General features: G+C 36.2%; 1 protein-coding gene across 1 annotated transcript; it reads left to right on the forward strand.

Annotated features, from left to right (window-relative positions):
- The first annotated feature begins 8,614 nt into the window (after positions 1-8,614).
- LOC148113700 (vomeronasal type-2 receptor 26-like) lies at positions 8,615-12,179 on the forward strand. The gene is made up of 4 exons (XM_087893295.1): positions 8,615-8,662; positions 9,349-9,475; positions 9,608-10,505; positions 11,843-12,179. Exons 1-4 carry the CDS (start codon positions 8,615-8,617, stop codon positions 12,177-12,179), a joined length of 1,410 nt encoding a protein of 469 aa, XP_087749421.1.
- The last annotated feature ends 385 nt before the right edge of the window (positions 12,180-12,564 follow it).

Consider the following 12,564-nt stretch of genomic DNA (forward strand, 5'->3'; position numbering starts at 1 on the left):
CTGAATTATTTAATATGCTTTTAAATTGTTTTAAATTTTATATTTGTGTGTTTTTACTTTTGGCTGTACACCGCCCTGAGTCCTTCGGGAGAAGGGCTATATATAAATTGGAATAATAATTAAATAAATAAATAAATAAATAAATAAATAAATAAATAAACAAACAAACAAACAAACAAACAAACAAACAAACAAACAAACATCAGACACTTATTCTTTCCTGAAAAACAAAGTAATTGTCTCCTACAGGAATCACCTTATTTTCTTCACTAAGCAAAAACATCAAAGACTGCACAGAAGGTTATTTCAATTCAACAACAATCAATGTATCTTCAACTCCAGGGACATTGGCACAAGGATAATAATGGCTGTGTATCAGAGTCATTGCTACAGGTTTCCTCCCTCTATTCTCCTCTCCCAGTGTATCTGTTCAAACACTGATTCTATTGAAGATACAAATTTTCGCTGTCATTGATATCCAAATACCCAACGGAGGATTCTCTGATTAGGTGCACTCTCAGATATAAACCTTGAATTAATCATTGTATTAGCTATTTGAATAATACAACCTTTATTGTAGGATGGGATTAAAGACGGATTTTCAAGAGTGAAGATGTTGCTCCTTCTAGTGTTCCTAGTGAAGAAAATAGTGACTCTGAGCTGCCCAGCAAGTGATGCTTTCCTTGTTCCACATGAGTGGTACCAACCTGGTGACCTCATCATTGGTGGGATAGTGTCTCTCTCCTATTACAATCTTCATGAAATTAATTTTAAGGAACATCCTTATAAAGCATCATATGACATACCAACGTAAGAATTCTTTTTTTTTCTTTTTCTAATGTTAATCAGTTTCCCAAAAATTGCTTATAAAAGTAAAAGGTTCTCAGTATAAATATAAGCTTTATATAAAATCTAAGTCTATGTTTCAAATGTTTTTAGTTATGGAATAAACCATTTTCTTTACATTATGGTAACATGTTGTCATATAATGTATGAAACTTCGGCACAAAACATCTTTTGAAGAACACTTAGTAAACTTAAGGTAATATATTTTTTTTTAAAAAAATCTGTATTGTCACTTTGAACAAAACATACATAAAATAAATGACTGATACATGCTGGAATAATTTGCAGTGTAATAATCAAATTCTACCAGCACATCCTTGCCTTGGCCTTTGCTGTGAAGGAGATCAATGACGACTCCCAGATCTTACTCAATGTCACTCTTGGGTTCCACATCTATGACAGTTACTATGATTCAAGGAAGATCTATCGCAGCACTCTGGACCTGCTTTTCAAATCCCACAAATTTGTCCCTAACTACAATTGTGATTGCCAGAAGAATCTCATGGCTATTATTGGAGGATTGGATTTTGTCACATCACTTTATATAGCTGAAATTATAGGATTCTTCAAGATTCCACAAGTAAGTTCTGAAGGGGTTGAGCAGAAAATTCTTAATCTTATGGTTGTTATGGAATAATTAATGGGCATCAAAGATTAGGCTTAATTTTCTCTTAAGATGTTCTACCTGCCTTAAGGTCTACTACTTGGCATTCTTTTCTGAAACTACAATACCAGTTACAGGAAGTGAGAATCATGGGTCATTCCATACCTGAGGGGGGATTTGAATGGCATCTATTAAAACAATTGATCTAGTGAAGGTGTTTGAAATATTTTCACACAATGGGAACATCCTCAGAATAACAGAGTTGGAAGGGACCTTGGAGGTCTTCTAAACCAAGAAATTTGTTACTATATTCTTAAAAGAATGCTAGGGGAACAATCTCAAATACTTTGGCTATCTAATGAGAAGGAAGGACTCACTGGAGAAGAGCCTAATGCTGGGAAAGATTGAGGTCAAAAAAAGAAGGGGATGATAGAGAATGAGGTGGCTGGATAGAGTCACTGAAGCAGTAGGCGTGAGCTTAAATGGACTCCAGAGGATGGTAGAGGACAGGAAGGCCTGGAGGAACATTGACCATGGGGTTGCGGTGGGTCGGACATGACTTCTCAACAAACAACAACAAGGGGAACAATGTTCCTTCCATATATTTCATATGAAAAGAAGATAGGAAAATTAAATTTAATCTAAAGACTCAATAGAATACTACTGGAATTTCTTTCAGCTGACATACGGCTCATTAGCCCAAAAGGAATTTCAGACCAGTAAACTCTCTTCACTATATTTCATGGTTCCCAAAGAGGACCATCAGTACATAGGGATTATCCAACTGCTTCATCATTTCAGGTGGACGTGGATTGGGATCTTTTCTGTTGATAACAACAATGGAGAGAATTTCTTACAGAAAATGCAGCCTTTACTTTCAGAGAATGGAATCTGTTCAGCTTTTATAGAAAGACTTGCTCAACAATTCCACTTGGAAAGATTCCCAGAATTTTATCAAACAATCTCCATTATTTCCATTAATATGATGAATAGCAAAGCCAATGTGTTTCTTGTCTATGGAGAAGCCTGGACAATTATTTGGCTAATATTAGTACCATTTGTGGCAGATCCTGAAAGCAAGAAAACTGCATTATTAAGAAAGGTGTGGATCATGACTGCACAGATTGATTTTGTATTATCAGGCCTTCATATCAAATGGGATCTGAAGATGTTCAATGGGGCTATTTCCTTCACTGTTCACTCAAGAGCAGTTGCAGGTTTCAAGGAGTTTCTTCAGACCATAAATCCTCTTTCAGACTACAGAGATGGGTTTCGGCAATATGTTTGGGAACAATCATTTGATTGTTCATTTCCAAAAGCAGAGTTACAAGAAATGGACAATACTCAGTGCACTGGGGAGATGAAGTTGGAGGATCTTCCTACACCTGTGTTTGAAATGGAAATGACTGGGCAAAGCTACAGTGTCTACAATGCTGTTTATGCTGTGGCTCATGCTTTGCAGTCTCATTACACGTTGAGATTCAATTGGAAGAAAACTACGATGAGTAAAAGAACTGATCTTCCAAATCTGCACCCTTGGCAGGTATTCCCTTTGTATTGGACTCTTCTTTCATTTCAATGAACATTTTCTATTCTTTTGAATCATTGTGGACAGTCTTAATATTTTCTGCATGTGGAATCAATTTATGTATGAGAAAAATGTAGAAGTAAGAAAGAATATCCTGACAGAACAATGAATTAGTGTTGAGCAGGGTGGTGTACTAGAAGTCCTCCAAGGTCCCTTCCAACACTGTCATGTTCTGTTGTATAAAATTGATACAGAAAAACTGGTTTGTATTGTTATTTTGTCATTCAGGCATTCTGCTAATCTGATCATCCAGAAAAATCATGGTTTAGGTTCCTGTAGGAGTTATTTAATAAATCACCATAGATTGTACACTAAGAGTTAGTTAAAATGATAATTTACATTACATTTCATTGTCTCTTCCAAAAAATAATCAATTCACCAAGAACTTTTATGTGGCTTATGAACTTTTCATGAGTGACAAGCTGAGCTTTCTGCCAGAGATTTAGAGGAAGGAAGTGGTTCTTCTTAGATGTGGCATGCATACTTTGAATATATATATATATTTGCAGTAGTCTCTGCTTCTCATTTATCTATCAAAGAATGCTTAACTCTCAGATTCTAAAATCTGGCTAAAAGAAATTAATCGGACTCTCAAATAGCTTTGTACCAGTAAGTAAAGATTAGATATGTGGTTTAGCTATAATTGAGCTATAATTGCACTCAACAATGAACTAAAGGGCCACCATTAGTGAACTGTTGGACAGTATTACTTGGTCTGTTGTGTGGATGTTTGGGTGGTTTAGCGATGGAAAATTGTGGTGGGTGGGAGACCTAGAGTAGAATAGAATAAAATAATAGAGTTGGAAGGGACCTTGGAGGTCTTCTAGTCCAACTCCCTGCTTAGGCAGGAAACCCTACACCACTTCAGACAAATTGACATCCAACATCTTCTTAAAATCGTCCAGTGTTGGAGCATTCATAACTTCTGGAGGCACTTCTGGAGGGAATTGTGGTGGGTGTGAGTGTCTTTGGGGATTATTATGTGTGTTGGACCTGGTCTCTGGGTGTTAAGTGAATTTTTTTTAATTGAAAAGTTTTAAAATGTTTTACAAACAAATTCCGTCCTCCCCCACCCCTTCCCCTACTTCCCCCCCCCCGACTTCCCAGAGCAAAATACAGGGTATTGCATTTAACAAACATAATCTAACATAAGCAAACTAACTATAAACTCTTAACTTCCCCTTACTCTTTAACTCCACCATAGGTACTAAAATATCAAAGTAGAAAAAAAATCATCTAGATATCTCATTCATAATCTATTTGCAACTTTTTAGTCCCATATTTGTTTTGTATATAGTCAATCCATCTTCTCCATTCCAATACATATCTTTCATTCAAACGGTACTTCAGATATGCAGAAATTTTAGCCATCTCCGCCAGATTAGCTACTTTTAATGTCCATTCTTCAATAGTAGGTATTTCTTCCTTCTTCCAGTATTGCGCCACCAAAAGTCTGGCTGCCGTTATTAAATTCAAAATCAAATTAGTCTCTATAACTGTACATCCTTCAATTGTACCCAGTAAAAACAACTGTGGAGTAAATTTTATCTCCCTTTTAAGAATATTTTGTATAATCCACCATATCTTAATCCAAAATGCCTTAATTTTCTTACATGTCCACCATACATGAAAATACGTTGCATCATCACATTTACATCTCCAACATGTAGGTTGTAAACTCAGGTACATACAGGCTAACTTTTGGGGATCTAAATGCCATCTATAAAACATTTTATAGAAATTTTCTCTTAGATTTTGGGCTTGAGTAAACTTCACGTTTCTAACCCATATTTTCTCCCATACATCCATAGATATTGATTCCCCAAAGTTTTGTGCCCATTTTAACCTACAATCCTTCACTAATTCAGTTTCTGAATCTATTTCTATCAGAGCATTATACAACCTTTTCATATGCATTGGACTTTGATCTCTAATTTGTTTTATTAAATTTTCTTCATTTTGCACAATACCAATTTTCTGATCTTCTTTCCACCTAGTATACAATTGCCCAAATTGAAACCAGGTTTGAATTTTCCTTTCTTCCTTTAATACCTCTAAAGATTTTAATTGCAATATACCTCTTTCCAAAATAAGAAGCTCTTTATAAGTAGTCACATCTTGTTTCTGCTCCACACTTATATTTTCTATCATATGTCTAGGTATTGTCCAAGCAGGTAATTTGTTATTTAATTTATATTGATACTTTTTCCATACACGTAACAATGCATTTCTTAATATATGACTTTTAAAATTCTTATCCACCTTTTTATCATATAGTAAATATGCATGCCATCCATATAACAAATCATACCCTTCAATATTCAATATTCTCTCTTCTGTTAAATTAATCCAATCATTAACTGCTGAGAGCACAGCTGCCTCATAATACAATCTTAAATTAGGCATTTTGAGACCTCCTCTTTCACGTATATCTTGCATTATTTTCCGTTTTATCCTTGGTCTCTTTCCTGACCACACAAAATTGGTAATACCCTTCTGCCATTCATTCAAATTTCCATCTTTTTTCAGTATTGGTATCATTTGGAAAAGAAATAAAAATTTTGGCAAAATATTCATCTTTACTGCAGCTATCCTTCCCAGCAATGATAATTGCAATTTTTTCCAACTTTCCATCTCTTTCTGGATTTTTTGCCACAGTACTTCATAATTATACTTATATAATTTCGCATTTGATGTTGTAGTATAAACCCCTAAATATTTAACCTTCTTAACTGATTCAAATCCTGTTATTCTTTCAATTTCTTCTTTTTGACTTGTAACCATATTTTTAATTATTATCTTCGTTTTCCCTGCATTAATTTTAAATCCAGAGACTTGTCCATATTGGTTAATTATATCCATTAAACTTATAACCGAATTTATTGGTTGGGACAAAGTCCCAACCAGGTCATCTGCGAATGCTCGTACCCTGTAATCCTCATTCCTAATTTTATTTTATAAAATTAGTTATTGCCAAATAACTCCATATCTTGGGCAGAGCTCGTAAATTGTGCTAAATCTTCTTCAACAATTAAAGCCCCTCCTTGAGCTTATGCCAGAGCCTGGGTAATTTCTTTCACTCCCATTCTTGTTTCCTCTATTTCCTTTCTTCTTCTGGTTTCTGGAGAAGAGGAACTTCCAGCCCTCAATACATTAAAGTAGAAATCCCTTGCTTTCCATAATGTATTAAGACGGAATCTCTGTCCTGAATAATCCACCACCAATCCAGTTGGAATCTCCCATCTATACTGTATCTGACGTTTCCTGAGTTCATCCACCACAAAAGCATAGTCCTTCCTTGCTCTCCGCATTTTGGGAGGAATTTCTTTTAGTGTTAGAACTTCCTGCCCTGCCACTTGAAGTTTATTTTTGTAGGAAGCCTGCAATATCATATTTCTTAGCCTTCTTGTTGTGAAGTAGATTACAATATCTCTTGGTAAATTTCTCTGCCTGGCCACCCATGAATTAACATGATAAATTTTATCCATTTGCCAATCCAGATCCTCCTTTCATTCTTGACTTATCTGTGCAAAGGCTTCTGCAAAGATCTCTCTCAAATTCTCTTGGGTATTTTCTTTCAGGCCTCTTACTCTTTTTTTAAAAAAAATAGTTTTTATTGAATATAAATATTAAAAAAGACATACGTAACATATACACAACAAACATTTATACAACATATACACAAAAAGAGTGTAATTTCTTCTTAAGCATTTTTTCAGAGTGACGTTCTACAATTCTACTTATAATATATTCCTTCACCTCTCTTTAATCTAATAATATTTTTTATTACATATATATGTATCAATCGGTAATATATCCCCTATATTTTTTGTATATTTCTAATTTTTAACCAATTATACCAATTATTCCATATTTTATAATAGTCTGATTCTTCTTTTTCTTGTAATTCTTTGGTTAACCTATCCATTTCAGCGCATTCTAAAATTTTCCCTATTACTTCTGTTTCACTTGGTATTTTTTCTTGTTTCCAATTTCTTGCGTAGGTTATTCTTGCAGCAGTTAATATGTGGATTGTAAGATATTTGATATCCTTAGGGTATGATTTGTTAAATATTCCTAATAAAAATGTTTCTGGTTCTTTTTCAATCTGTTTTTGTTATTTGTTCCAACTATTTTTTGAAGTTAGACCAAAATTTCTTCGCTGCCGGGCACGTCCACCATAAATGATAGAAAGTCCCTTGTGCCTTTTTGCACTTCCAACAAATTGGGCTATTTTTAGGTTGTATTTTTGCCAATCTGGTTGGAGACATATGCCACCGCTAAAACATTTTCAGTTGGTTTTCCTTGTACGCCGTTGCTTTTGTTAACTTTAGGTTTACCTGCCAGAACTTTTCCCATTTTTCCAAAGGTATTGTGTGTTTGATATTTTGAGCCCACTTTTATCCATTTGCCAATCCAGATCCTCCTTTCATTCTTGACTTATCTGTGCAAAGGCTTCTGCAAAGATCTCTCTCAAATTCTCTTGGGTATTTTCTTTCAGGCCTCTTACTCTTATAGCAAATTCCATCGATCTATATTGCATCATCATCACCTCTAAGTCCGCTTTTTCTATCTGAGTCTGAACTTCTCCCATTTTATTCTCCAAATTCACGTTTGATTGATTAACTTCCTCTAGTCTTTCATCTAACCCTTCAATATGACTTGCCAAACCTTTAAATGCAAAAATAATAGCTTCTCTAATTGCCTTATTTCGAGCTTGAATTTCATCCTTGATTTCTGTCACTTCTAGAGTTACTTCATCCATTTTATCAGTCACCACTTTTATTTTTTCATCAAGAACAGAAGAAAGTTTTTCTTCTAAAGAGAAGGCTTGCAGCTTTAAGGCTTGCTGCAAGGCTTCCAGGGTTAAAACTTGTGGTTCTGTTGGAGCTGTCAAAGATTGCGGTTTGGGTGGTGGAATAGGGGAGCTCACAGTAATTTTAGCCCCAGCAATCTTTATTTGCTTAGAAGCCATTTTCAAATTTTCCGTTGCAAATTAAAACTTTTACAGCAACCACTCCCAGAAATTAACTTTTCCAATTAGTTTCAGTCCTCAGCAAATTTAAATTTCTCTACAGTCCAATTTAATTCTTCTTTCTTTTGAGACAAGTTCTTTTTAGTGGCAGCAGAAACTGTCAGCGCAAATGAATACTTTGAAGTTAACTTTCATTACCACACCCAATTAAGGCTCGGCGCCATTTCCTTTCACTTTCTTCCAATAGCAATCAAGAAGGAAGTATTCAATACACAGGAGTTAAAGTTTAATACTTGCAATTGGAGTTCCTCCTGTTTTTGCTCTGCCTGCTTTTGTATCCAGAATAGTGTTAAAATGTTGCAGGGATGGTCGCGGCATCTTGTTCTGCTAAATGCAGAAACGTCCCGGGTGTGGAGCTTGTGTCAGGCTTCTAGGGAGCTCTCACCCTTCGTGCCCCAGGAATTATACCTGGAACTCTTGGGGAGCTCAACCGAAGCCTGGCTGCTCTCTTTCCCCTCTTTTCCCGAGGGAAAATTTTCAAACCGCTAAACAGCTGTTTTTCGCTGTTTTAGCGCTTTAACAAGATCGTGGGGCTAGCGCCATGAAAGGAGCTGCTATTGACGATGCGTTGCCACCGGAAGACTTCGGTGTTAAGTGAATTTTGTTGTATACTGTGTGTACACGTACAATGACAATAAAGTTATTAAAGATTATATAGTTATTGGAATATGAAGAATGAGTGAATGAACTTGAATATGTTGTTGTCTTCTCTGTTATGTTGCTTTCAATTGTCTATCTCTTCTATTCCATTTCAAGTAGCTCCATCCATTTCTTCAAGGCATTTCCTTTAACAATTCAGCTGGGGAGAGAGTGTTCTTGAATGAGAAAGGGGAAGCAACCGGTGGATTCGACATCACCAACTTGATCACTTTTCCAAACAGGTCTTTTCAGAGAGTTAGAATTGGAAAGCTGGATCTAGAGGCTCCAAAAGGGAAGGAATTATTCATTGATGAAGATGTGATTTTCTGGAACCCAACTTTTAACCAGGTTTTGAATTATTGTATCAAACATGCTTTAATCCATTAAGTTCCCACATTGAACGTAATCCCATTAAAAAGCTGATATTGTCACCCTGTGTAATTTTTTACTCTCCCTGCCCTTCAAACAGGACCTTTTCTACATCAATGTAATTTCTACATCTTTTTAAGTTGTTAATGAAATTGATAATTTCCGTGTTCTTTTGGGAAGTCAAAAATAATTTCCCTATATAAAAGTTAATAAATACAAACAGTTTTAAATATCTCCCTTTTCAAAACCTTTTATGATTATCACCAGGTTCCTCCACTTTCTCGATGCAATGATCCTTGTTTCCCTGGATCCAGGAAGAAAGCGATTGAGGGGGATCAGTTCTGCTGCTATGACTGTGTTCCCTGCCCAGAAGGAAAGATTTCAGATCAAAATGGTAGGAAGGGAATTCTACCACTTTTCATTAGACTTAAGCAAAAATTAACAAACTACTTGACGCATAAAATTAATGAGGTGTTTTTCAGTATTATAGAATGCAGATGATAAAACCCCTTTACTTTTCTTCCAGATATGAAAGATTGCTTTGAATGTTCAGAAGATCATTATCCAAATAAAGAAAAGAAAGGCTGTATCCTGAAACTGCTGATCTTTCTAACTTTTAAAGAAACTTTAGGAACTGGTTTAACCTCAGCAGCTCTTTGTTTCTTCTTCTTGACCTCTTGGGTACTTGAAACTTTTATTAAGTATAGGGATACTCCCATTGTCAAAGCCAACAACCAATCCTTAACCTACACCCTCCTTGTCTCTCTTCAGCTCTGTTTTCTCTCCTCTTTGCTATTTCTCAGCCAACCTGGCAAAGTGACCTGCCTTCTCCGACAACCAACTTTTGGCATCACCTTCTCAGTGGCCATTTCTAGTGTACTGGCCAAAACTACCACTGTGGTTGTGGCTTTCATGGCCACTAAACCAGGATCTCAGATGAGGAGATGGGTGGGGAAAAGATTGGCCTTTTCTATTGTCCTTTCATGCTCCATCATCCAAGTATGTATTTGTATTCTTTGGTTGTTGACATCTCCCCCATTCCTTGAGTTGGAAATGAAATCAGAGGTCCAAGAAATGATTTTACAATGCAATGAAGGTTCAGTTTTCTTCTTCTACTGTGTCTTGGGCTACATGGGTATCTTGGCCATCACCAGCTTTATTGTGGCTTTCCTTGCCCGTAAATTACCTGACAGCTTTAACGAAGCCAAGTTCATCACCTTCAGCATGTTGGCCTTTTGCAGTGTTTGGATCTCCTTCTTTCCAGCCTATCTGAGTGCAAAAGGCAAAGCCATGGTAGCTGTGGAGGTCTTCTCCATCTTGTCGTCCAGTGCTGCATTACTGGGATGCATATTCTTGCCAAAATGCTACATCATTGTTTTGCGGCCTGAATTGAACCACAGGAAGCAACTCATAAAGAGGACTTAGTACCCCATGTGATCTTTCTGGTTCAGCTAAAGGGTTGGGAAAAAAAGTAATAGAAAGACTGCTTTCTACAGAAAACTTACATAATCTATTCATACATCTATTTTCAGAGCAACCTGTTATCAAATGTGAATAATATGGGAATTGTAGAGAAATGAAAAGAAATGTATTTTTCTTTGTGTCTCATGCTTTATTCAAAGTGTATGCTGACCAATGATCATAACAAAGAGTGCTTTGAATTAGTTTACAATAAGAAGCCTGGTATTTTTAAAGAAAATCTGCTGAAATTCAAAGGAAATCATAGAAAAAATGTGTACCACTCTCTGATTACAAACTATATCAAGGGGGCAACATCAAGATTAGGTACAGGAGGGTTTAAAAAAAGAATTAGTACTCCTTGAACAAAGAGGTGAGAAGTAGCCCAGCTGAGAGGTGGCCCAGCTGAGAGGTGGCCCAGCTGAGAGGTGGCCCAACTGAAAGGTAGCCTAGCTGACTTTTGGCCCAACTGAGAAGTGGCCCAACTGGAGGTGGCCAAGTGACCCAGCCTGACACCTGAGTGGAGCCATTGTGATGCATACAGAGGCCACTGAGCAGCAGGGAAAGGCAGCTAGGTGGTGGTAGACTAGCATCTGTGAGCAGCAGTTGTGCAGAACTACCTGGAGGAGGAGTGAAGCACCCTGAGCAGTGACTAAGAGCAGAGAGATCAACTAGCAGTGCCTGAGAGCAGCACAGATGACCAACTGAGCACCAGCAGGCACAGCAGTGGCTGAGAGCAGCATAGTGAACCAGCGGTGGCTGAGAGCAGCACAGTAGACCAGCAAACCAGAGTGCCCACATAAGCACATCTTACCTCAAAACCCTCCTAGAAAATAGCCTGAGACTTCCAATAAAAAAAGTACATATTACTTCATAAAGTGCCAAAATCTCTGGGAAATTCTTAAATTTTTAAAATCCCCAAATTCCCTTTCTCAAGAAAAATTAATTTTCAATTTTTCAGTTTCTTTTTTCAATTTTTAAATTCTTTGTTCCAATTTTAATCTACTTTTTTCAACTCTTAAATATCATTTTTAATTTAAAATTCTTTTTTAAATTTTTATTTTTTAATTTTTTTTACAAAATTCCTTTTTTTTAATTTTACAATTTTTTTTTCAAGTAAGCATTTGAAAAAAAGTTTTTTTTAAAAAAAAACAGAAAAAGAGGCAGACACTTAAAACAGGGAAGATAGTGATAAATTTTTCAAGATAAAAAACAAAAGGTCAAGAACTCTTGTAAACTATTGTAAACTCACACTTCACAACACGGAAAATATTTAAACTTTTAGAAATTTTTGATTTTTTAGCAAACGAACAAAGAAAAAAGTCATGGAGATAGAGACTGACTCAATAGTGATTTGCAAAGTGTGCTATATGTTTCAACTTGTGCCAACAGAAGGTCAAAAGTATGTATGTATCAAATGTAAACTACTTGAATTACTAGGAGAAAAAGTAAAGGGTTTAGAGGCAACTCTAGCTACTCTGAAACTCAATGATCAAAGTGAGAAATCCCAACCTAAACAAGAAAACTACACCAAAGTAAAACACAATAGGGAGCATGAAACTTCTAAAATGATGACTCCACATATGAACATAAAGAAGGAAACGGATACACTGAAACCCATTAGAGAACAGATTCCGTAAAAAACCAGTTTACATATGTATTCAAAGAACAAGACCGATGGAAACAGGTCACTCTTAGAAGAAAACACCCAAGAACAAAGCCCCTACTATCTACCTTAGCCCTCTCCAATGAAGCCCCTCTGGACCTGAACAATCACATTTATATCTTCCCACTGGAAGAAAATATACAGACCCTCACAAAGGAGCATTCATTAATAGTTTCTAAACAAAAGGCACCACCTAGCATTCCTATGACAGGAAGAAAAGTATTCCAGACTTCCTAGAAAAAAAAGGTGAATATTGGTGTTAGGAGATTCAATTCTTAGGGGAACAGAAACTATAGTCTGCAGACAAGGCAGTCAATCTAGCGAGTGATAGAGTCTCCCTGGAGCAAAAATCAAAGATG

Source organism: Pantherophis guttatus, chromosome 4 (assembly GCF_059756535.1).
Source record: "Pantherophis guttatus breed Tessera chromosome 4, ASM5975653v1, whole genome shotgun sequence".
In the NCBI taxonomy this organism is placed as follows: Eukaryota; Metazoa; Chordata; class Lepidosauria; order Squamata; family Colubridae; genus Pantherophis; species Pantherophis guttatus.

What these genes read in the sequence shown, in the direction of transcription:
- LOC148113700 (XM_087893295.1), top strand. Translation starts at nt 8,615, where the DNA reads ATGAAAGGAGCTGCTATTGACGATGCGTTGCCACCGGAAGACTTCGGT. An exon ending in AAAGATTTCAGATCAAAATG is followed by an intron (nt 9,476 to 9,607) that starts GTAGGAAGGGAA and finishes CTTTTCTTCCAG; the next exon opens with ATATGAAAGATTGCTTTGAA. An exon ending in CAACTCATAAAGAGGACTTA is followed by an intron (nt 10,506 to 11,842) that starts GTACCCCATGTG and finishes TTGATTTTTTAG; the next exon opens with CAAACGAACAAAGAAAAAAG.